Raw genomic sequence first — 26,408 nt, forward strand, 5'->3', positions numbered from 1 at the left:
GTATTTTTCCTTCATTGACTGGCTTGTTTCACTTAGCATTATGCTCTCCAGTTCCATCCATGATGTTGCAAATGGTAGGAGTTCCTTCTTTTTAACAGCAGCATAGTATTCCATCGTGTAGATGTACCACAGTTTTCTAATCCATTCATCTACTGATGGGCACTTAGGCTGTTTCCAGATCTTAGCTATGGTGAATTGTGCTGCTATGAACATCTGGTTACATATATCCTTTCTGATAGGTGTTTCTGGTTTCTTGGGATATATTCCTAGTAGTGGGATCACAGGGTCAAATGGGAGTTCCATTTCCAATTTTTTGAGGAACCTCCATACTGCCTTCCATAGTGGCTGCACCAGTCTGCATTCCCACCAGCAGTGCACAAGTGTTCCTTTTTCTCCACATCCTCTCCAGCACTTGTCGTTTGTTGATTTGTTGATGATGGCCATTCTGACAGGTGTGAGATGGTACCTCATTGTTGTTTTGATTTGCATCTCTCGGATGATTAGTGACTTTGAGCATGTTTTCATATGCCTCTTGGCTTTCTGAATGTCCTCTTTTGAAAGGTGTCTATTTAGATCCTTTGCCCATTTTTTGATTGGATTGTTTATCTTCTTTTTGTTAAGTTGTATGAGTTCCCTATAAATTTTGGAGATTAAGCCCTTATCAGATATGACGTTGGCAAATATGTTTTCCCAAGAGGTGGGTTTTCTTGTTGTTTTGTTGAAGGTTTCTTTTGCTGTGCAGAAGCTTTTTATTTTGATGTAGTCCCATTTGTTCAGTTTCTCTTTAGTTTCAACTGCCCTAGGAGCTGTATCAGTGAAGAAATTGTTTTGGCATAAGTCTGAGATTTTGTTGCCTTTGTATTCTTCTAGAATTTTTATGGTTTCCTGTCGTACATTTAAGTCCTTTATCCATTTTGAGTTTATTCTTGTGTATGGTGTAAGTTGGTGGTCTAGTTTCATTTTCTTGCATATATCTATCCAATTTTCCCAACACCATTTATTGAAGAGACTATCTTGGCTCCATTGTATGTTCATGCCTCCTTTGTCAAAAATTAATTGAGCATATTGGTTCGGGCTAATTTCTGGACTCTCTATTCTATTCCACTGGTCTATATGTCTGTTCTTGTGCCAGTACCAGGCAGTTTTGAGAACAGTGGCTTTGTAATACAGTTTGATATCTGGCATTGAGATCCCACCTACTTTGTTCTTTCTCAGGATCGCTGCAGCTATTCGGGGTCTTTTTTTATTCCAGATGAATTTTTGGAGAGTTCGTTCTAGATCTTTGAAGAAGGCCATTGGTATTTTAATGGGAAGTGCGTTGAATGTATAGATTGCTTTGGGTAGTATGGACATTTTAATGATGTTGATTCTACCAATCCAAGAACATGGTATGTTCTTCCATCTGTTTATGTCTTCCTCTATCTCTTTTTTCAACGTCCTGTAGTTTTCTGAGTAGAGGTCTTTAACCTCTTTAGTTAAGTTTATTCCTAGGTATCTTAATTTTTTTGGTGCGATGGTAAATGGGATTGTTTTTCTAATCTCTCTTTCTGAAAGTTCACTATTGGTGTATAGAAATGCCTCAGATTTCTTGGGGTTAATTTTGTATCCTGCTACATTGCCAAATTCATGTATTAAGTCTAGTAGCTTTTTGATGGAGTCTCTAGGGTTTTGTATGTATAATATCATGTCATCTGCAAATAAGGACAGTTTTACTTCCTCTTTTCCAATTTGGATGCCTTTTATTTCTTCTTCTTGCCTAATTGCAATGGCTAATACTTCCAGTACTATGTTGAACAGGAGTGGTGAGAGTGGGCATCCCTGTCTTGTTCCTGTTCTTAGGGGAAATGGTGTAATGGTTTTTGTCCATTGAGTATGATGTTGGCTGTGGGCTTGTCATATATGGCTTTTATTATGTTGAGGTATGATCCTTCTATTCCCACCTTTCTGAGAGTTTTTATCAAAAATGGGTGTTGGATTTTGTCGAATGCTTTTTCTGCATCAATTGATATGACCATGTGGTTTTTTTCTTTCAATTTGTTTATGTGATGTATCACATTTATTGATTTACGGATGTTGTACCATCCTTGCATCTCTGGGATAAATCCTACTTGGTCATGGTGTATGATCCTTCTGATGTACTGCTGGATCCGATTTGCTAAGATTTTGTTGAGGATTTTGGCATCTATGTTCATGAGGGATATTGGCCTGTAATTCTCTTTCATTGTGATGTCTTTACCTGGTTTTGGTATTAGGGTGATGCTGGCTTCATAGAATGAGCTTGGAAGTGTTCCTTCCTCTTGAATTTTTTGTAGTAGTCTGAGGAGGGTAGGTTTTAGTTCTTCCTTGAATGTTTGGTAGAACTCCCCTGTGAAGCCGTCTGGCCCTGGGCTTTTGTTTGCTGGAAGCTTTCTGATGACTGCTTCAATTTCTTCCATAGTTATTGGCCTATTGAGGTTTTTAGATTCTTCCTGATTGAGTTTTGGAATGTTGTATTTTTCTAGGAATTTGTCCATTTCCTCCAGGTTGTCTAGTTTGTTGGAGTAGAGTTGCCCGTAGTATTGTTTAACAATCATTTGTATTTCTGTGGGGTCTGTTGTTATTTCGCCTCTATCATTTCTGATTTGGTTTATTTGGGACCTTTCTCTTTGCTTCTTGGTGAGCCTGGCGAGGGGTTTGTCAATCTTGTTTATCCTTTCAAAGAACCAGCTCTTGGTTTCATTGATTTTCTGTATTGTTTTTTTGGTCTCTATGTCATTGATTTCTGCTCTAATCTTTATTATCTCCTTCCTTCTGCTCACTCTGGGGTTTTCTTGTTGCTCTCTTTCTAATTCTTTGAGTTGTAGAGTTAGATGATCAACTACCATTTTTTCTTGTTTTTTGAGATAGGCCTGTAGAGCTATAAACTTCCCTCTCAGGACTGCTTTCATTGTGTCCCAGAGGTTTTGGATTGTTGTGTTTTCATTGTCATTAGTGTCCAGGATGTTTTTAATTTCTTCTTTGATGTCATTGGTAACCCAATCAATATTTAATAACATGCTATTCAGCTTCCAAGTGTTTGAGTATTTTGGGTTGTTTTTATTGTAGTTTATTTCTAACATTATGCCATCGTGGTCTGAGAAGATGCTTTTTATGATCTCAATCTTCTTGAATTTGTGGAGACTTTGCTTGTGACCCAATATGTGGTCTATTTTTGAATATGTCCCATGAGCACCTGAGAGGAATGTATATTCCGCAGCTGTGGGGTGTAGAGTTCTGAAGATGTCAATTAAGTCCATCTGATCTAGTGAGTCATTTAGGATTGCTGTTTCTTTGCTGATTGTTTGTCTAGCGGATTTATCCAGTGATGTCAGTGGTGTATTAAAGTCCCCTACTATGATTGTGTTATTGTCGATATCTCCCCTGATATCTTCCAGAAGTTTTCTTATGTATGTGGGTGCTCCTGCATTGGGTGCATATATGTTTACCAGGGTTATATCTTCTTGTTGTATTGATCCCTTTAGTATTATGAAGTGGCCTTCCTTATCTCTGGTTATGGCCTTCACTTTGAGATGTATTTTGTCAGATATAAGTATTGCTACCCCAGCTTTCTTTTCCTTTCCATTTGCGTGAAAGATATTTTTCCATCCCTTCACTTTCAGTCTGTGTGAGTCCTTTCCAATGAGGTGGGTCTCTTGTAGACAGCAGATGTATGGGTCATGTTTTTTTATCCATTCAGCCACTCGATGTCTTTTATTTGGAGCATTTAGTCCATTTACATTTAAAGTTATTATTGAAAGGTACTTGTTTGTAGCCATTTCTTTTTTTGTGTGTGTGTGTGGCTGATTTCTTTCTGAGCTTGATATTTCTTCTTTTACACCAGTCCCTTTAGCATTTCTTGCATGGCTGGCTTGGTGGTGATAAACTCCCTTAGCCCTTTTTTGTCTGTGAAGCTTCTTATTTCCCCTTCAATTTTGAATGATAGCCTTGCTGGATAGAGTATTCTTGGATTCAGTCCTTTGCTTTGCATCACTTTGTAGATTTCCGTCCATTCTTTTCTGGCCTGATGTGTTTCTGTTGAGAAATCATTTGATAATCGAATGGGAGATCCCTTGTATGTTACTTTCCGCCTCTCTCTTGCAGCCTGTAAGATTCTCTCTTTATCCTGAACATTTGCCATGGTAATTATGATGTGTCTTGGTGTGGGTCTTTTCGGGTTCACCTTGTTTGGGACTCTCTGGGCTTGTGTGACTTTTTTCTTCCCCACCTCAGGGAAGTTTTCTGATATTATTTCTTCGAATAGGTTTTCTAATCCATGTTCATCTTTCTGTTGTTCTGGCACCCCTATTATTCGTATGTTGCTTCGTTTCATGTTGTCCCAAAGTTCCCTTAGGCTCTCCTCCTGTCTTTTAATTTTTTTCTCCATTTGCAGTACAGTTTGAGTGTGTTTTGCTTCCTTGTCTTCTAATTCACTGATTCGGTCCTCCGCTTCTCCCAGTCTACTGTTGATACTTTCAATGGTGTTTTTTATTGCAGCTATGTCGCTCTTCATTTCTTCTTGGGACTTACTTAAGTTGTTGATTTTTTCATCTGTTTCTTCTAGCTTCTTGCATACGTAGTTGAGTTTTTCATCTGTTTCTTCTTGCTTCTTGAACATCCGGTGCATGTACTCTAGGAACCTTATTCTGAATTCTTTTTCCGTCATGTTGCATATCTCTGTCTCACTTAGCTGCTTTTCTGGCGAGTCCTCCTTTTCTTTCCTTTGGGGGTTTCTTTGTCTACCCATGTTTGATCTCACTGACATTACTTGTTGTTGAATCGTTCAGTGGCTGGACCCTGGGTGGCAGTGGCTGCTCCCTGGGTGGCAGTGGCTCCTCGGTCTGTGGTTGCTCCTTGGGCGGTTGTGGTAGCAGCGGCTCCTCTGTTGATAGCAGAGCCTCTGATGGGTGCTGTTCACAGTTGTGGTGGCTCTTCTGGCTGGTGGAGGGTGGCTTCAGACTCAGCAACTGTTCCCCAGGCAGAGCGTGTGGTGATCAGGAGGCCGCTGTTGCTTGAATCTGTTGCGTTGATTTAGAGGCACAAAATACAACACAACAAGGCACAACGTACCAGGCACTGAACACTATTGTATTTACGATATTACTAACCCCAAATAAAGGTGGCCACCCGAGCTAAGAGAGTTGGGAGGTAAGGGGGAAAGAAGAGAAAAAGGTAGAAGAGAAAAAAGCAAGAAAGAAAAAAAGGAGTGCAAAAATGAGATTGGAAAAGGGAGGGGAAAAAGAGGAGGAAAGAAAAAGAAAAAAAAAAAAAAAAAAAAGAGAGAAAAGAGAGTGAAGTGTAAAAGGGGAAGAGACTATTTATGTGAGGAGGAAACTCCTATAGGACCGCCACTAATACCAACAAATTGCAGCAACAGATTCCTGGTGATGAATACAAACTACAAACAACCAATAATATCAAGCGACGCAAGGGGACAGAGAAGCGCAGAAATAACCGGGGGGGGGGGGGGGGAGAGGGAGGGGCAGGAAAATAAAAAGAATAAGCAGTCTAACCTTACAAACAATCAAAAAAAAGAAGAAGAAAAAAGAAAAAAAAAGAAAAACAATATACTCGTCAATCAGGCAAACAACGATAAAACAATAGAGAGAGAAAAGAAGAAGAAGAGAGAGAGGAAAAAAAAATGGATAGTGAAGGAAGATAAGGGGAAGGTGTGTAAGGATTTAGAACAGGGGATTGGACGTAGGATATTTAAGCAGGGTTAAATTTTGACAGAGGGTAAAAAGAATAGGGAAGATCTAAAGCTGGAGTAGGGTAAGAGAAACAGGACAGCAAAAGGGAAAAAGTGGGGAAGATTGTTTAGCACAGAGGCAAATTGAGGTAGAGAAAAATGTTGCTAAAGGAACGATGAAAATAGAATGGAGAACATTAGTCCCAAAATAAAATAAAGACAAGATAAGATGACACTTTAAAAACTGGTAAAATGGTAGCGCTAATAATACTAGTTAAAAATAAAAATGTTGTAGCTGAAAGGGCAAAATCGGGTGATGGAGAAAAAGAAAAATGGAAAAAAAAAAAAAAAAAAAAGAAAAGAAAAAAAAAAAAAAAAGAAAAATGTTTTCTTAGTTAAAAGGAGAAAAAGTAATTTAAAAAAATAAAAATAAAAATGTGCATTAATGCAGGAGCTTCAGATCTTCTACTCTTCTTATTGGCACGCCCGGAATTCAGGAGAATGTTGACTTTCTCTCTGATACACTGCTCCTCCTTGTTGCAAGCCACAGTCCTTATTGCCTTATCTGTATTTACAGAGGAGTCAGTTCGTGGCTCTGCCTCTGGGTGGCAGTGTGTCTGGGTTGACCTCCGAGGTTATAATTTCTCTCCGACCAGTTCTCTATTGTACCTGAACCAGCTCCGCCCAGAGGTGGTTCCCTCGGCGCCACTCCCAGCTCTGTTTCCCAGGCTCCCCAAAAACAATCTTCCCCTACAAGCTCTGCTAGTGACCCCAACTGGGCACTCACATGCACTGGGCTCAACAATCAAACTCACAGAAGTAAGAGGAAGTGTGCAAACTAGAGCCTGGGAAGCTGTTCGAACTCGCAGGGTTCCACCCTCCAGAACCGCGCGGAGTGTCTGCGCGCGCGCTCAAGCCCCTGGCATCAACAAGTAGCCGGTTATCAGGGAAACTCTGAGGCAGCCCTCATGCATCCAGTCCAACTATGGGCTCATTTATAGTGTTACCTTCTGGCAGCAGCCCTGCGGGAGCCCTCCCCCCTTGCGAGACACGCTGGCCTCTATAGGCACGGATTTTGGAGAGCGCGGATTTTGGCGGACGCAGATTTCCCCCTGCGCCTGTGCGCGCGTTCCTCGCTCCAACCTGAACTGCGAACCGCACCTTTGAGGTAAGTCTAACCTTTCCGTGGAGGGGTGCAGGTCTCCCCTTGGCTCTTGCAGTCGCGCTGTTTGCGAATCGTTGCCTCCGGGTCAGTAGCCGATCTCTGGATGCCGGTGAACGCTGCCTGAGATGGCGCGGTCTCGCCGCTGCGCTGGCGCCCAGGGGGAGGTTTCAGCCTCAATCTCTAACCATCCGCATTTTTTAGGAGTTTTCTGTCTTTCCTGGCTGCAGACTGTCTCTCAGCTGAACCTCCCCAGCTTGATCGGGCCGATTGTTACCCGTTTCAGCTGCTCGCCCCTATCTGGTCCGGGACAAAGCACCAACACGTCTGTCTAAGCCTCCGCCATTTTCTCCTCTCATGTTCCCTGCTTCTCTTCTTACTTTACCCGCTGCTGACTCCATGGACCCTGGAGTCCCATGACTCAGCCCTGGGGCCTTTCCTGTCCTCCATCTATACCCACCAGGCTGGCAATCTTATCCAGATTCCTGGCTTTAAAATGCATCCAGAGAATTTCAGCTCCCAAACACAGCCCATCCTCATTACTCATGGATTCCATATATTTTAATTTGCCTACTCACTAAAATTTACTTCTAGCCCCCAAATCCATACGTGATGCTTTCGTGGTCATTTGTGGACATGAGCAGAGTGGCCAAACCTTTGAGTTGCCCATGGTGCACATTCCTAGGTAAGGTCAAAGCGGCAATGCTCTGCCCTCTTGTTTTGGCTCTCACACTGTAAACAAGTATTGTTTTCATGATCTAATTAGCGCCACATTTTCACATCGTGGTGTGTTTTGTTGACTTCACTGTTTCAGATGGGCCCCAATTATAATGCTGAAGTGTGGGTAGACTTCTTAAGCACAGGAAGGCCTGGATGTGCCTTATGGAGAAAACACATGTGTCTGACCAGGTTTGTTCAGGAACGAGTCATGTGCTGTTGGCCATGAGTTCAATGTTAATAAATCAACAATAATATTAAATAAGGTGTCGTTGAACAGAAACACACATAAAACAAGGGTACGTATTGATCAGTTGCTAAAAATGTGATCAGAGGCCCACAGGAACCTAACCCTGTCTTTCCTTCGGAGCAGTGGCTCAGTCTTCACTAACTCAGTGTTCATGGGACTTCACAGAATTTAACTACCATGTGTAACGAGAAGACTGCACAATTCCAGGCTGGATTTCTCTCCAGAACTCCAGACTCATTCATATTTCAGCAGCCTCCTTGACCTTGCAGACTTTAACAAATCAAAACCCAAACCCCTGATAGTATTTCTGCAACTTGCTCCTCCCAGGGGCATCTCAATTCAAGGCAACTATGCCATTTCAGGTGCTCACACCAAAAATCCTTGGAATTACCCTGGATTTCTCTTTCAATTTTTCAAATCTTGATGATACTATCTTCAAATTATATGTGGAGTCTGGCAACTTCTCACCACTTCCACTCTGCCAACCTGTACCTTAGAGGGATCCTGGTAAAAGTCAGATCATGCCATGCCTTACCTCAGAACCTTCTAATAGCTTCCTGCCACCTGAGTAAAAGCCACAATTTTGACAATGACCTGTAGTCCTGGTCTGCACCTGCCCTTCCCATTGCTTCTCTGACTTTATCTGCCCTATTCTCCTCTCTGCTCATCCCAGTCTCCATGCCTCAGGGCCTTTGCAGCACCCTTGGAATACTTTTCCTCCAAATAACAGCACGGCCAGCTTCTTCACTTCTGTTAAGTCTTTACCGCATCACCATCGTCTTAGGTGAGAGCTGCCCTCATCACCATGATTAAAGCTACAACCACCTACACACACACACACACACACACAGACACACACTTGCTCATCTCTTGACTGTTTTATTTCTTTCCAGAGTACTTATCACCATCTAAGGTACTAATTAACATGCATAGCTGTTTGCTTATCATCTGTCACCCTCCCACTCAAATGTAAGTGCCATGAGGGTGGGACCTTTATCTGTTTGTTTTCTTTCTACTGATGTATCCTCAGAGCCTAGAACAGATGGTAGGCACTAAATAATTCTTGAATAGTTGAATAATGTAGTTATTACCATACATTATTCAATGTACCTGGTTGCCCTCTGTCTCTCACAGTAATTGGTTGCCCTCTGTCTCTCACAGTAATACTGACTGTGAACAAATATGTCTTATTCGTATTTGTATTCCTAACACCAAACCACTGTGTAGGGTGCATAATAGGAATTCAATAAATGCAGGCTGAATGAATACAAAGGGAGGAGAGAAAGGGGAAAAATGCTGATTTTCAGAACCTTGGGGTTTTTAGTTAGTCAACAAGCACCTGTGCCAGGATGAGTAAGACACAGTCCCTGCTCTAGAAACACCCACAGCATGGTGGGACCCTGAGGCAGTGTAATCAGAGCCATGGTGAGAAAGGGTCAGGAGAAGAACTGGGGTGACAAAGGAGAGGATGGGTGCCGGAGTCCATTCATTGTCTTCACTAGCTGAGTTTAGACAGAGACCCCCCCAAAAGCTAGTAGTCATTGAAAGTCCTAGCAAAGGTCAGGGCTGTGCACCACCCAGTTGATCTAGGAACCACTCAGTTAATTTAGGTAATAATAGTTGAAGCATCCCCACCTTAGTTCCCTTAATTCCTTAGATACTTATGTAGATCCTTGTTGATTATTGTTAATCAGATACTCTGCCTACACTCAGAAATCTATTGATGAGCTAATCAGTTACTCTGCCTACACTCGGAAATCTATTGATGAGTTAATCAGATACCTTTGTCTACTCCTGGAAATTGTCTGCTGATCTGTGTGTCATTGTAACTTCCTTACCCTAAGGGCTACTCCAGATCAATAAAAGATTGGAGCAGCCTGAGCATGGGTGGAAATCCTTCGGGACTTGCCCGCCTGGTCCTCCAATATTGCAAAATTATCTCCTGTCTTTTTCTCTCATTTGTTGTGCGGCTCCACTTTCAGATACCGAACCCTACTCCACGCAGAACGTGGAGGGAGTGTTACTCGACAGATGGGTGTTGAGAAAGCAATCACAAGGAGGTCACATGTAAGCAGGGCTTTGCATAGGCGTTTGCCATGTAGACTGCAGGGGACGAAACACAGGCCACTGCCCGAGGTATGTCTACATAGACAGGAGCCTCCCTATGTGTCCCCTTCCTTGCTCTAAAAGGTCTTCCAGGAGTCTCAGTGCTTAAACATGAAGAAACAGAATTGCTATATTCCCACAATTCTCCTCTTCCCCTGCCCACTCATAGAGAACTTGATATCTGATAAGAGGATTACCAAGGACTCCTCTTGCCCCCAGTTAGGGTAGTAGGAATAAGGGCCACATCTAAACACTGTTCCCAGTCCCCAGACTCATCAGTGTCTGACATCTAAACAGAACCAGGCCAGACAATGGCGGTCACTTAGAGAACCAGAGAAACTGCCCTTCTGTGGGCTCTGCCAAGATGCAAAGAAGCAAAAACCAATTTAGAAAGTGCTAAAGCTTTCCAACATCAGAGCCAAATATGAGAGCAGTCTGATGCATATGTAAATATGGACATTCTTTGTCAGAACATGAAATCATAGCCCCAGAGCCGACTTCCCAAATGGGGACACTGGGCAGCCACCACACCTTCTGTAGCTTCTTAGCTCAGAGTGCCTGGGCACCAGCCTGCTGAGGAAGCAGAGCCACCTGGCAGCGGCCCTGGACACCATGAGCTCATAGACCTTCTCATTTTCTAATGTCTGTGGTCAGAACAGGCTTTCTTCCTCCCCATCTTCTCAGAGAAATGAGAATAAGCTTGTCCATTTGTTTTGATTTACTACTTGCCTGCTGGCTTGGACTGAGCTGGAGAAATTCCACACGCACACCACACATGCTCACGTTTCTGCCCACCACCCCACCCAGGCATACACATGCATTTGCACATGTGACACAGCCACAGCTTCCAGTGTCCCCGACGGGGCCCAGCCTATTCCTACACCGATCACTTTATTCTCCTAGAACGGAGATGGCTCACTATGGCATTATCTCCATCAAGACCTGTGCTGGCCTCTTAAATAGGATCAGAACTATCTGTTCTCTGTCTAGTGCATACACACAACCCAGGGATACAATCCCCACCTGCAACAGTCAAGAGCCAAGCAGCACTGAGCACACCTTCTCGTCCCCTGCCACATTCCCAACATCTTTATCCCTTCCTTCTAAACCTCGTTGTCTCTGAAGTTATTCCCTCAGCCTGCTCTTTTCTCCTCTCTGGTGAGTTCCCTTAAAAATGCAACAGCTATGCAAATACTATAAGGCTGGGCCCTGGAGTTTCCCACAAGCTCTAGGCCCCCAGGCCCACAGTGAGGCCTATTTTCCTCAGCCTTCTGAGGAAGACTGTGTGTTGCTACCAAAGACAAACAGGAATGATGTTGGTTGTATAATATTCCCTCCTCTCTTCTGGGGCAGGCTTCCTGTTCTCATTAAGAAAGACCATCATGGTTTGCATGATGAAAATTCAGCCGTAATCTCCGTTTTCTAAAAGTCTTTTCCAACCTCAGTTTTAACTATTCTCAGACATTCTAGCCTGTACATTCTCCCTGGGCTTTTTCCCACCTAGGGCTATTGCACACGTTGATGCTTCTACCTGGAATGTTATGTCCCCTAAATTCCCATGGCTGGCTGCCCACGTCTCCTCCCTATCCCCTGAACCCAGTTCCAATCCCTCTGCACCCTTGTTACTCTATCACATGCCCCTGTTTTATTTTCTTTTATTCGTAGTTCTTACCACAATCTGAAACAACCCTGTTCATTTGTTTGTTTCTTTGTTTACTGTCTGTTACTCCCAACTACAATGTAAGCTGCAGGAAGACAGGCTCATTCACTGCCATCACCCTAGTGCCTAGAATAGCATCTGATACATAGCAGGCACTTTAATGTACATTTGCTAAATGAATGAATATATTCCTGTAAATGAAAGTCTCAAAAACTTCACAGAGAGGTTCCAATGGCTTTTATCCAGGTCCCAGAAGACAGAAGGTGAATCTCAGGGTCCGTGTGTTCCTATCTGTCAGTAGCCTCCTCGGCATGCCCATGTTTAGTACAAAAAAAACCTGGGCTTCTCATTTTAAGGAAAACGTTCATTCTTTGTTTCTCCAGTGCAGATCAAGACTGGCTAATTCATGAGAGTGACTTCTATAAGGTTCCAACCAGAGTCCTCCAATCGACATTTGGCTTCCAGGTGCTTCTAACTCAACATTTTAAATGTTTTATTTGTGTCTGCACCTTATTGTTATCTCAGCCTCTCACTGTAAAGCATTTGAAAACATAAACACATGAACTTTTCTGGAATTAGAATCTGGGAATTCATCCAAATCAAGTCCTGGCCTCCAGTCAGGCCCTCACCCAAATCAAACAGATTTCTCCCCAACTCTTAAAAGGTTTCAAGCAGAATCCCTTCCCTTCCAGCTCCTTCCAGTGTCTCTCCCTCTTTTTATTCTTCCCTCCAGGGGAATGCAGGCAGCTGTGATCATGTGCCAGCCTCAAATGCTTAAGAGGACTGGTGAGGGTGACACGCAGGGACACACACACACTGTCCTCACCAACGTAGCCGGGGGTCCCACAGGCCGTGGACATCACGTCTCCTTTGCCCTCCATCTTTGACAATCCAAAGTCACTGATCATTATTTTGGACTCCTCATCTTGACTGTAGTACAAGAGATTTTCAGGCTAAAAAGAAAATAAGAAAAGTATTTACAAACTGTGTTTAGAGCTGGTTAATTGTGGACTCACCAAACCACAAAAATCTATTCATTATTCAAAAATATACTTGACCTTTAGATGTAGTGAATGCATTAAGAAAAGTGGTCTTTAATGAAGCACTGGAGAGGGCATTTACTGCTTTCCAATAAATGTTAGTCCCTGTCCCATTATTAATATTTTCCCTACTTAAAAAAATTAACCCCGTTTGGAGGCAATCCAGTGAAAACAGTAAGGTAAGCAGAGCTGCCATGCCAGAGGGACTGCCCTGCAAGGCTGATGCCTCAGACCTTGGAATGGTACCAACAGGGCAAAACAACCCCTGGACTGGGCCGAGGGAAATGTTGTTTCCCACAAGCACTGCATACAATGACAACAAGAAAGCAGTTCTTATGACTAATGGACTGAAAATTAAAAACATTATTGAGAATGAATATCCCTAAGTTATGTTACCTGCACCAACAGAAACACCTTCCCTCTACTGATGGAGTTGTTCCCCTTCCCTAGCCTTTGTCTCCCAATCAGAACACGATCTGGGCTTCTGCCTGGATTAATGATACCCAAATCAAATATTCTCGTTGGTCTCAAATAAATACACATTGCCTCTCCCTCTATTTTTAGATTAGCACTAGGACGCTGGGGCTCTCAGACTTGTCGGTTCATTTCCTGGGTTAGGAGAAAGGGGAGATCCAGAAATACAATCACTTTTGCAGGTGCTATTTTGTTCTTTCACCAGACCCTGTTAGCAACCTTTCTCTAACCCAAGGGTCGCTCCCCCTGCCCTCAGCAATGCCTGCTCACTTTCCCCTTTCCTGAGCCAGCTGACACCTGCTTGTTCTGCTCCCTAGCCAGCAGAGGGATGTCACCAGGGAATGAGTGGGAGTTGGAAACCCCAGCATTTTCCAGCCATGTGTCCTTAAGTACCCTGAGCTGCTGTTTGCCTTGCTGTACAACAGGAGTTGCAAGGGGGAGACAATGAAGCCTCATTTGCATAGCATTTTAAGTAAAATCCAGGAATCTCAGGGTTCCTGGCAAAGACCGGAGGGGGGGGGGGAGAGGACTTGTAGAGACTGAGGGAGGTGTGTCAGCCTCAGAACGGTCCCTGCACTGCCAGGTTGAGACCCTGAACACAGGGGCGCTCACTTTTTTTTGTCCATTCTGGAAAAGTTGTTCAATTAATGATGTTGTCACTGAGGGAGATAATGTCAAGGACTGACACCTCTGCTGTCGTCCAGTTATGTCCCCCCACCCAGAAAACTCTGAAACTATACCAACTGAAACATACTCATGTCCCTCATTTGTACCAAATCTTAAGGGAATGCAGCAGAAGAGTCTGCATTGAGGAACTCACTTGCCCATACATACCATTTCGGATATGGGTTTCCTCCCAACCCCAGGAGTGAGGCAATATTCTCTCTTGTCAGTGGCTTGTGGTGAATATTTGGTTCCTAAGTATTGCATTTTAGGAACTACTCTTTTGTAGAGTGATTTGACTAATTTAGAAAAGTGGTTCTCAGCCTAGTTGTGCAGCAGAATCATCGGAGAGGGTACTAAATGGCTGGGGATACTGTTCTGCGGTGGATGTGAGGTTGGCCCAGGCCTCTGGATTTTAGAATTCCTTTAGGGGAGGGGGATTCTGAGGTGCAACTGCTGCTGTGGAGAAACTGTGAGAACTGACCAAGACTCTTTTCTTGACCAAACCTTAGTCAGGCTCGTCTGAGCCTTCTTCTTGATCAGACCTCGACCTTGGCCTTCTGTGTCCCTCCTTGTCCTTGCTGGGCCTGCACAGCCCAGTCTTTGCCAGAATCCTGCTAAGTCAGTTCAGACGGAATCCCTCACTCTTGATATCTGGTCAAGTTCTTCATCCCCACCCTCTGATGTTGTTAAAAATACTATTCAGACACCTGTTAACGATGGTTAGGAAGACTGTTCAGGGGGATTACTGCAGTGGGGTTTGCAGTAGGGGAGAGGGACTGACCTCAAGTCTGAATACAATAAGGACAAGTGGAGATTTATAGCCAAAGGACAGGGTAGGGGTCAGTGAACAAAAAAGTGGCTAAGAGGCAACATCAAGGATAAGGGGGACTCTGGCTGCAGGATGGCTGGATATGGAGGGCAGGGAACAAGGCATCTGATCAGATATGAAGGGTGGGGATTTCTGCTCAGGATTCTCACTAAGACTGAACTAAGTGGGCAGAGCCAATGGACTCAAGGTAAACCCAAGGTCAGGACCTAGTCAAAAAGAAGGCTCAGGGGTGTCCACTCAAGTTTGGTGAGTCTCCTTTGTCTGTTAGTGTGTAAGCGTTTGGCCTGCTTTTAGCAAGGATCCCCTTACCCTTGATGTCTCCTCTTAGTAACTGTCCATCCATGACCCCTCACTCTGCTCGAGCACATAAGTATCGCCCTCTTACCCTCACCTCCCTTGCTGAATTTGGAGTTTAGTTGGATTCTTTTCCCTATTTTGATACTGGAACACCCTCTTGCACCAGTCTTGAATAAAATCTTCCTTACCATTTAACAAGGGTCAGAACACTTGTTTTTCTTTAACAGAACCCCGATTTTTTTCCCTCTATACTTTACCCAAAACGATAACATAAAAAGAAATGGCACTGAACAGTCACTGCAACATTAATTCTGTGGATAAAGATGAGATCAGAAGAAAATCAGTGTATGATTTTGAGATGCATTTTAAACGAGAATAAAGTGGGCTAATAAATAGTCAAAATAAGAATAATGCTTAGAAAGTAGGGGCAATGATCTAATCAAAAGTGCATGTGGTTCTTCATGTTCTCTCTATGCTTAGGGGTTACCCTTTGATGAACAGTAAGGGTGCAGAGAGCAGCTTTCTGCTTTTAAGTTCCCGAGTTACAATCTTTCTTGTCCCAGCACTTGTGCAGCTGTAAAGTCAGTGAGCTCCTGCTCCTGAACAAGGCTTCGTCCAGGCAGGAGATCACCAAAGGGCCCAAAGTCCTTCTTAAACATTCCTCCTACAGAAGACCCACTTCGAAGTGCTCTTTCAAAGGACAATTATCCCTGAGAAGGATTCAATGGACTGGTCATTCACAGTTAAGATCAATACCTTAATTGGCTCAAGACTAGTAAAGACAATAGGGCTTTTTGTTGGGGGGACAGGGAAGAAAGTGGGAGAGAGGACAGACTTCAGGGATAACAAGGATGGAGGCCCCCGTGGGCATGAGGAGGGCTGTCGGAGGGGGGTATGGTAGATGGGGAGATCTCTCAATTCTTCCTGGGGTCCTAGGAGGCTCAGGACTCACCTGAAAAATTAGCTTACTATATTTTTTGCAAGACAATTGGTGGCCAATACCTGAGTTGGAAGGTCAAGCCAACCCTTTAATATTCACATGACAAGCTATTAAAATATCTGAGTCAACACTTCCAGTAAAGTTAATGTTACACATAATCAACCATCTTCCTAATTCAATATGATGATTCTCAACTGGGGCCAACTGTGTAACCTAGGGGACAGTTGGCAATGCTTAGAGGCATTTTTGGTTGTCACAACTCCAGGAGTGGTCCTGGCATCTGGTTGGTAGAGGCCGAGGGTGCTGCTACACATCCTACAATGCACAGGACAGCCCCACTACAAGTAATGATCCAGGTTCCTGTGTCACTAGAGCAGGGCTGAGAAGCCCTACCCTAATCTGAGGAGGCAGTAGTGGGCATTTCCTGTCTCAGTCTCTTATTTTGAAAAAAGAACAACTGATTGTATCTAGTAGTGTTCTGGGGCAAGAAGATACAATAATACCTTTCTGGAGGAAGAAGAAAGCATATTTAAATGTGGGGTGGGGAAGTATCCCTGAATATACCTTAGTCATTTTTTCTTTTTAGTTGTTTTTTTTTTTTTTTAATCATCACCCTGGCCAGGGCTGTGCCTTAGTTTTAAATTAACTTGATCATCTTCTCCATTGCTGTAGCCTAAATAATATAGCTTGTTTTAGTTTTCTCAGGTGTTTATGAAAATTTAACATTAACTTCCTCCACATAGATCAAATTCCTTCGTGTTGTTGAAAAGAGATCACAAAAAGGCCCTAAAATGACAATGTTCCTTCCACAATTATAAGCCTGGTGGGTGATCTTAAAGCTCCGCGGGCTGGAAGCTGCAGGTGTTTTACCGAAAGAGTTATGTGGGGAGTGAAAAACGGTATCTCCCACGCAGCCAATCTGCCTCTCTACGGGGGAAACAAACACTGCCCCTCTGGGAAATGCCTTTCCTGCTCAGAGATTATTTCTAATAAGTATAGACAACCAGCCCATCACATCACATCTTTGTAGTTGCCACACTAACTTGTTCAGAGATGGCTGCCTGCTGTGTACTGGAAGCATAGATTCTGTGTTTGGTGAGGGCACAGAGAGCAGAGGAAGCACTGTTGACTGGCACAGAAGTGCCAGCTAAATCATCTTCTCTATCTAGCCCTTACTTAGACCTCTAAAGGATCTCCAGGTCCTAAGATTAGCTCATTGTGCTCACAGCCCATTTCACCTGCCAAGGAGCCTGCAAAGGCCCTGGCTAGTTGGTCAGTGGTTAGAAGGGTCTCAGGCTTAATTCCCCATCAGGGGCACGTACCTGGGTTGCAGGTTCGATCCCTGGCTCTGGTCAGGATGCTTGCAGGAGGCAACCAATTGATGTGTTTCTCTCACATTGATGTCTCTCTCTCTCTCTCTCCCTCTCTCTCTCTCTCTCTCCCTCCCTCCCTCCCTCCCTCCCTCCCTCCCTCCCTCCCTCCCTCCCTCCCTCCCTTCCTTCCTTCCTTCCTTCCTTCCTTCCTTCCTTCCTTCCTCTCTCTCTAAAAAAAAATGGAAAAAATATCCTCGGGTGAGGATTAACCAAAAACCAAACAAACAACAAAAAAGAAGAATCTTGCTTGCAAAGGGTGACAGGTAAGGACTTGACATTTCCAAATACTCTCACCCAGCAGTTTTCCAAGAGGGGTTCTCAAGCCAACATCATTATCACCCAGACTCTCCTTATAAATGCAAGTTCTCCGGCCCCACTGCAAACCTACAGAGTCAGAACGTCTGGAGTGGGGCCAACAATCTGTGTTTTTCCAAGCCCTCTAGATCAGCGGTTCTCAACCTGTGGGTCGCGACCCCTTTGGCAGTTGAACGACCCTTTCACAGGAGTCGCCTAAGACCATCCTGCATATCAGATATTTACATTACGATTCATAACAGTAGCAACATTACAGTTATGAAGTAGCAATGAAAATAATTTTATGGTTGGGTCACAACATGAGGAACTGTATTTAAAGGGCCAGAAGGTTGAGAACCACTGCTCTAGATGACTCTGATACAGATTGACATTTGGGAGCCATTAGCCTACTCAATGGAAAATGATAACATGGAGAGAAGAAGAGAAAACTTTACAGTGAGTGCTTATGAAAGAAAAAGCTACACCATTTTATACCTTGACTCCTGGTACCAGATAAGGGAGATATTGAAATTCCATTTTCACTCCTGCTTAGAATTTATTCTTTAAATTGGTTTAGATTTCTAATAGTTGTGTATATGGCTTCAGTGCAATATAATCCCTGTGTTTATGATATGAGTGGTGGGTATGAGTGCTGAGGTAGAATTTCTACCTGGAGGGTGCAGTGAGCGCTGGGGGTTAGACCTGGAGCTGCTGTAGATGAAGCCACATTACAGCCTTGGGTCAACAATGCTAACTGTACTGTTTCTCAAAATGATATGTTCGTTATCTGCCCTTTGGTATTGACATAGACCTGGGGAGGAATGTATTTCCAAGGTGCCCAAGTATGGCCCAGATCCTTCAGTGCTATTGAGTGAAGGGCAAGGATGCCAAAGCCCCACAAGGAAAAGATAAGAAAGGAACCCAGGACATTGTAGAGGCTGTAATCGCTATCTTTCCTGATAACCTTCCATTTCCCTTCTCTTTCATCTCCTGCCCTCTACCCACTCTCTCCTTTTTTTTTTTCTTCATATAGCATATTGTACTGAAACAGATACAATAAGGAGAAGACTGGAGAACTGCACTGGAAGAAGGGTCTTTGTGTCCTATACATCTTAAACAAATTACCTTTTTTAAAAAAATATATTTTATTGATTTTTTACAGAGAGGAAGGGAGAAGGATAGAGAGTTAGAAACATCAATGAGAGAGAAACATCGATCAGCTGCCTCCTGCACACCCGCTACTGGGGATGTGCCCACAACCAAGGTACATACCCTTGACCATAATCGAACCTGGGACCCTTCAGTTCACAGGCCAACACTCTATCCACTGAACCAAACCGGTTAGGGCAAAATTACCTTTTAGATAGACTTCAATCAATACGTAATGTACCTCTTGGTTGCCCTTTGGCAGCATGACTATAAAATCTCCCAGGCAATGGCCTGCCCCACTCATCTTCATCCTCCTTCAAGCTACTTCTGAGTCACAAAGGCCCAGATGACTAACAGTACACAAATGCCCACCATTATTCCACCCATATCTACATCAAAGCAACCCCATCCCTCCTCTGGAACCAATCCTCTTGGACAGGTGCATTATTTGAGTTGGAGAGCAGCTGAAGGATGTTGCTAAGCGATGGCCTCACCTTGAGGTCCCTGTGGACGATGCCCATTCTGTGGAGATAGTAGACAGCATCCAAGACCTGGCGGATCAGAGTGCTAGCATCTTTCTCTGTGTAAAATCCCTTCTCCACTATTCGATCAAACAACTCTCCACCGGACACACTGTTAAAAAAAAAAAAAAGAACAAATGAGAAGTTTGAGAGGAGCTGTTGAATTATTCAGGGACAACCAGGAGTAAAGGCTTTCAATATGGTAAAAGACCCAAATTTTATTTCATAAATGAATCCATTTTCAGAGTTAGAGATTTTGTCCCCTCTATTCCCCAGTAGCTCTGCTAAGGAAGTGTTTCTATGTTATGGTGGTACAAATGTCCAGAGTGAAATAAAGGAAATAAAAATAAGCCAGGACCCACAGACTTAGCCAGGTTTGGCAGGTCTCTCCTGGCCTCTGCCTCCTTGCTGCTGTGACAATGTAAAGTCAGGATAACCTTCAGAAACGTCAGCATCATCAGATACAGGGAGATGATGCTGGCAAAGATGTCTCCCTCACACAGACAGTATCCTTAAAGGACCCCGGTGGGGGGTGCTGTGGGCAAAGCATGGAGCAGCCAGCAGGATGTCTGGGCTTTTGACTGAGTTATGCTCCTAATATGCTGAGTGTGTGAGCATTCCTTGAGTCTTTAAACCTCAGTCTTTTTATCTGTAAAATGAGGGTGTTAATCTAGTCAACTATTTCCAACAGAGGTTAGGGGGATGTTCTCGGAGGCTGGTATCAGAGCCTGAAAGCCACATGTGATTTACAAAAAAAAAGGGGGAAGAAAATTATACTCTATTACATTGCTTTGCTTTGTTCCCCACCACACCACCTTTGGTGATAATATTTTATGTTAATTTGCTTTGAATTTCAGATTGCATTAAATATATTTTTCATATTATTAAAGATCTGGGGGAGTGGGTAGGGGCTGGGAGAATGGGGGTAAAGAGGGGTAAATAGGAGACATCTCTAATACTGTCAACAATAAAAACAATTCACTAAAAAAAGAGGGGCCTAGACAAAGAAAGAGCTTTTTGAAAAAGGTCAAAAAGCCTGGTGAACAACTTCCATAGACGCTTTCATTTTGATATTTGATGCTACTCTGAGTTTAACAAAATAACAGAACTATACAATTCTGAATAGAAATAACTCAACTAACACCTTAGCCTTCCAGGTCTTAGAATATATACTTCACTAAGAAAACAGTACTTCTTTCAAATAATTAAGCCATCTTAGAAATTAGCTTCAAGAGATATATTAACAGTATTTTTTTCTATAAAAAAGAAACAAGTTTTCCAAATTCAAAATGAAAAAGATTTATTTGAAATATTAAGGGCATAAATATTAAGTTTCATAAATAACTTCTACAGCTTCAACAGAGTTAAGGCATGCTCTGGCCACACCACACACACATTCACAAACACTCAAGGCTATGATTCATTTCCTGCAAGTCATGGCAATTAATGTGCAATAACTAAACCACAGATACCTAAACACAATTGCAGTTGTAAAGGCCTATGTATTATCTAGGGTCATTCCAAGAGATGTTGTACTTGGATAATGTCTTGTTTCCAAAGCAAACTACGCAATCTAGATAAGAAAGGGAAGATGCTCAGGAGAAATAAAAAGCAATCGAAAGAGTGAAAAGAAATTGAAACAACTGGGGAGAAACTACATTTTGGTGGTTATATTGTTTAAACAATCCCTCCTTAGGTAAACCAAAATCCCAAAATGTCCCCTCCTGGCAACTGACACCGCATTCTCGCCAGTCTTCTTTTTTTTCTAGAACCTTCTTCCAATGAGTTTCAATGTCTGAAACTCTGCAGAGCTTGAGGATGTAGGGCAGGAGATGTACTGCTGCCAGGGGCAGGGTGAGTGGGTACATTCACTTGACTTAATCACTTATTTGACTATTCATTCAACATTCTATGCCAGCTGCTGTGCATGGTTGGTGCCAATCAAGGCATCATTAGCTATGAAGGAGGAAAGTCTGTTTTGACTGTGCCCCTCCTATTTCTCTAACATCAGCCCACCCTCTAATAATGGCATGGCGTACGAGTGTTCCAGTGCTTTCTTACCACTCGTATGCCTGCTACTCACTCCTCTGCTCTGAAAGCTGCTGGAGGACCTCAGGGAAGATTGTTCACCCTTTCCTCATCCCACCCCACCCTCAGTCCTACATGGCCCACACTGCCAGGTCGTCTCCTTCCCTCAAAACTGATCTTTCCTGCTTCCCATTCTCTCAAAGTTCCCTTTTCTGCTATGTAATCTATAAGGTGTTAATATATTCTATTGAATAATAATATTTACACACTGCAATAGGGTAGCAATACAGTAAGAACTAGAGCTTCAGAGTTGAAATGTAAGATACTGCTGTAGTATGTATTGTCACAGAGTCCCAATTCTCTGCACATTTGCTATTTCCCTTATTCAATTTCAAATTGCACCAGATCTTTATTTTTCTGAACATTGCTCAGAAAAAATCTGGTTTCCTTAGAAACCAAGGCACTGGGGAAATGTTTAAAAACTTGCCAATAAAAAATGTAACGAGTACTAATAAAAATACCTTAAATTTGCAAATCACTTTATGCTTTTCAAAATCTCCTTAAGCATTCATTGCAAAGGCCTGAATGTTTATTTCCCCCCTACCCCAAATTCATGTGTTAAAGCCCTAACTCCTAAAATGATGGTATTTGGAGGTGGGGGCCTTTGGGGGTGATTAGATTTAGATTAAGTCATGAGGATGGGGCTCCCATGATGGGATTAGTGACCTTATAAAAAGAGGGAGAGAGACCAGTGCGCACGCACTCACTCTCTCCCTCTCCCTCCCTCCCTCCCTCCTATGTGAGGACACAGTGAGAAGGCAGTTGCTTGCAAGCCAGGGAGAGAGCCTTTAACAGGAACCAAATTGGCCAGCACCTCAATTTTGGACTTCAGACTCCAGAACTGTGAGAAGTACATTTCCATTGTTTAAGGCACCCAGCCTCTGATATTTTGTTAAGGCAGCCTAAGCTAACTAGACAACCACTCATTTTCAAAACCGCTTGTGAACAACCAGAATCCCAGAATCACTAATGAGGAAATAAGTTTGGACTTGTGAGGGACATGTCTAATTTCTAGGCCTAGAGATCATGGTTGGTTGGATGCTGATCTGAAAGACAGGTTACTCTCTAATCCTTCTATGGCAAACTTCTTGTGTGCGTGGAGTCCTCAATTTAAAAAAATGCAAAGCATTAGAATATATATAGATTAAGGGAGAAGACAAAGACATGATTCAAAAATTCTCTACTCTTCTCAATTCAAACTTTGACATTGATTTAGAACAACCTGCCTTTGCAAACCATTTTGTTCTTTTCATGCACTTGAACTTCCCCATCTAATTTTGATAGGTATCATCTTCTTACTTTAAAAGTTACTGGCAATTTTAACTTAAAATGTTTTATGTCTTATAACAATATTCTCCACACATTCACTATAAGATAGTCCTTGTGCCAATAATGAAACTGGGGTCCAAAATCTATTTCTCTAGAAATTAGATATAATAAAATAAAATGAGGGCTAAAGGAAACCAGCATATGTCACCCCAAAATATGCCTCTTTGACATAAAAATTATTCCAAGCTAAAGACAATTAAGAAGCAGAGAAAGCTTCTTAAAGGCAATAAATAAATTCCCTTTGTATTGGAGACAGACTTTTACCAGCCCAGAGATAAAACCAGAAAAACTGGCAAACAAACCTTATTATCTCACCATTATCTTCCTAGTTACTTCTTCATCAGTTACTACCCCTGCTCCAAATCCCTTTGTCTTCTCAATTCTTCACAAATGTATTATCGTCTATAAGGTATAAAGCTTCCTGCTCTAGTCACTTCTTCAGGTCTTCATTCTCTTGTGAAGGCTCCCAAGTACATGTAAAAACTCAATACAGTGTGTATACTTTTCTCCTGTTAATAAGTCTTTGTCAGCTTAATATTCAGACCCCACCAAGGACCCTAAATGGGTTGAGTAAAATGTTTTGCTCCCCTATAGGGCCAAAGAGTACAGCACTCTGCTGTTAATTTCAGACGGAACAGTCTGAGAATTATTAGCAGTGATGCTGGGATAATAAAAAAGCAGTGTTACAGCAAACATGCCTTTAAATTCACAAAGGCTCACATAACCAGGCAGCAAAAGAATAATAGAACCGGGTGACACGAATACAAGAGCAATGTGGTCTTAATGTGCCCCAGAGCTAGGCTGGTTATAAATGTGTGTTTGCTAAGAACCATTTCCCCTATTTACATTTATTTAGTCCTAAGGGGAAGGTACTCTTGAAATATGCAGGTTGTGATTAAGAGAGGTTACAAGCAAAGCATTTTCCAATGTGAAACCTCAAGGCCCAGATGACAGATACGTACATTTTTTCACCCAGCCTATAGAGAGAAATAATCTATCTTCTCAGTCTTTCCCTCAATCAAGTTCCAACTTGGCAGCCCTGGGATCTCCCTCCTCCCATGCCTGTCTCCCAGGCCCTTACCCTTAATCCTCACTACTTCATTTGGCTTTGGCATCCATACACTCTGCTCCTGGGGGGACTCCCCCTCCACTCTGGGAAGATTAAAGCTTCATTTCATGGAACCTCTGCCTTCAATATTTTTCCCCTTCAATAAATCCTACTTCAATAATAAAAATATCTTTATTCTTAGAATTCAGTTTCACAATATCTTCCAGGCCTCAATCTGTTCAGAAATTTCCAAAACACAAACACATGCCTCTTCTTTTAATAGACCAGATCAATTTAATCCCTTGTGTTCCAGTATGCTTTGATTCTGGCTGTTTTGTCTTCTCAATATCTGGGGTGTTAGGGGCTGAATTGCATTCTCCCCCCAATTTCGTATGTTGAAATTATAATATATTTGGAGATAGAGCCATTAAGAGGTAATTAAGGTTAAATAAGGTCATATGGCTCCAATATGAGTAGTGTCTTTATGAGAGAGACACCAGGGATGCACGCACACAGAGGAAAGACCATGTGAAGACAGCAAGAAGGCAGCCAGCCATCTACAAGCCAAGGAGAGGGGCCTGAGGAGAAACCGAACCTGCTGAAACCTTGATCTTGGATTTCCAGCTGCCAGAAAGGTGAGAAAATAAATTTCTGTTGTTTAAGTCCTCCATTGTGTGGCATTTTACTATGGCAGTCTGAGCAAACGAATACACTGGGCAACGTCAAGTACTTTCCATGTTCGTGCAGTGTACCTTTGAATGTACATTCTCTTCTAATATAGTTTTGAGGTTTGTTGGGGGAAAACTTTTTTGCACTGTGCATTTTTTAAATTTGCCAAGTCAAATAATCTTCTATCAGGCCAGACAGTATGTTGTCCCTGTTTCCAAGAGGCCCACAGCCAGGGAGAGGGGCGGAGGTTACTAAGGTACACAGAGAAGTTAAACACAGTAGAGGGGTCCAGCATCGGGAGTGGGGAAGTGAAAGTGATTTGGAAGCCCACAGAAGGACACCTAGAAGGGGCCCAGGGCACAGGGCAGGGGAAGGTGAGTATGAGCTGCCTGATGGATTGATTTGAGAGAGAGAGAGAGAAACATAATTTGTTGTCCCATTTATTTATGCATTCATTGGTTGATTCTTGTATCTACCCTGACAGGGGATTGAACCCACAACCTTGGCATATTGGGATGACATGCTAACCAACTGAACTACCCAGCTAGGGTGGAGTATGGGCTGTCTTAAAGGTGAAGCAGTAAGCATTTAGTCAAGTGGGGAAAAGCCCAATGGCAAGTCAGGCCTAGAAATGTGAATGATCATAAAAGGAGTTTTTGAGGAACTGACTCTCTTTAGAGAAATTCAGTCGATGAAAGAAATCAGTGAGCACCTTCTCTCTGTAAGCTTCCTGCTTGGCATGCAGTATTGGTCTGTATTTGGGGGCTACAAACGAAGCTCAGGTTGACAATATAGACAACAGTGACCATTGACTTTCCAAACTGTGACCCCAGATGATGACCACAGGGCACTGAAGAAGGGAGAAAGCAGTGGTTAGAGGAGGCTTCCTGATGGAGGCGCCTTAACTTCCTTTGTGTCTCTGAGTCCAGCACAGTCCTCGCTGGATTACATAAAAATGTCAGCTGCGTCCTGAAGGAAGTTGGCTGTGAGATAGGCATGAGGAGGGAGAATATGACAGGCAAGGACAAGAGTTGAAAGCAGGAATGAACAAGGTAGCAAAGAAACTAGACTTATCTGGAAAATGCAACTGGTGAAGTCAGATCCTGAAGGATTCTGATTCTGAAAACCAAGCAGTGGAACCTGAATGGACTGCATCAGATGATAGTAAATTCTAAGCCACTTGATATCTAACGGTAACCCATTTCTGAAAGAGAGGCTACTGAGAGTGTTGCCTTTGATATATGTGGGTGTGGAGTGAGGGACATCTAGGAACAAGGTCATTTCCACGGTGTATATGCTGCCTTCCAATGAAGGTCTGCAGTGCCATCCTAGAGGCCCACTGCTTTTATATTCTCAGTCCTGCCGACTTCCTGATGCCCTTAGGTGTGCTCAGAAAAGCAAATTTATTCCAACAAAACCATGTTGGCTAGCTCTGCAGTGTGTAGAGGTTTCCATCCACCAAGGCTACAACTTTCATTGCTTTGGGTGAGGCCCCAGTGATTCCTTAGAATCATCTTCTCTTCCTGCTTTCCAACCACACCCTTCAGTTCCCAGCCAGCTGCCCCTCCAGACTGGCCAGGAAAAGTGTGGTTATAGCCAAAATGATGGATAAGAAAGAACTAAAGGTTTACTTTTGTTTGGGAAACTTGCTTGCTGAGACTCCGATAAGGAAATTTTACTCATGAAAAAAGGGCTAAAGGGTTTGTGAGGAAATGATTAACATGATCAAGATTTCAAGAGAAAACAGCTAATCTCTTCCACGTCAAAACACCTGTTCACATTCCAGGGAAAGAAATATAATTGAGAATCATTTTTAGTTTCTTGTTATCCAAGAAGCCAAAACATGTATTATTCATATACTAGTAGAATCCCCAATATCTATGATTTACATTCCAGTTGGGGAGGAAGAGAAACAAATAGGTAAATGTGGAACTCTCAAGGAGTTCTGCATGCTGCGCAGAGAACTTAAACCTGAGATGAGTACCTGGTGCTGCTACTTTGAATGGGCTCCAGAGGGGGCCTCTCAAAATGACAGGGAAGAGTTATCCAAGTATCAGTTTGGGGAAAGAGGTTCTGAAAATGGGCGAGTTTG

At 42.9% G+C, this 26,408-nt stretch overlaps 1 protein-coding gene across 2 annotated transcripts in view; it reads right to left on the minus strand.

Moving 5' to 3' along the window:
* The window catches only part of CAMK1D (calcium/calmodulin dependent protein kinase ID), a 400,268-nt gene that overhangs the window by 46,895 nt on the left and 326,965 nt on the right, over window positions 1–26,408 (minus strand). For both annotated transcript variants that reach the window (XM_070428392.1, XM_070428401.1), the window contains exons 4-5: window positions 19,156–19,294; window positions 12,426–12,552 (exon numbers count right to left, since the gene is read on the minus strand). In XM_070428392.1, the coding sequence (XP_070284493.1) occupies window positions 12,426–12,552; window positions 19,156–19,294 (266 nt within the window). The remainder of the gene's footprint in view (window positions 1–12,425; window positions 12,553–19,155; window positions 19,295–26,408) is intronic.

Source organism: Myotis yumanensis, unplaced genomic scaffold, assembly GCF_028538775.1.
Source record: "Myotis yumanensis isolate MYYU_CA2020_CCGP unplaced genomic scaffold, mMyoYum1.0.hap1 SCAF_1, whole genome shotgun sequence".
NCBI classification, from domain to species: Eukaryota; Metazoa; Chordata; class Mammalia; order Chiroptera; family Vespertilionidae; genus Myotis; species Myotis yumanensis.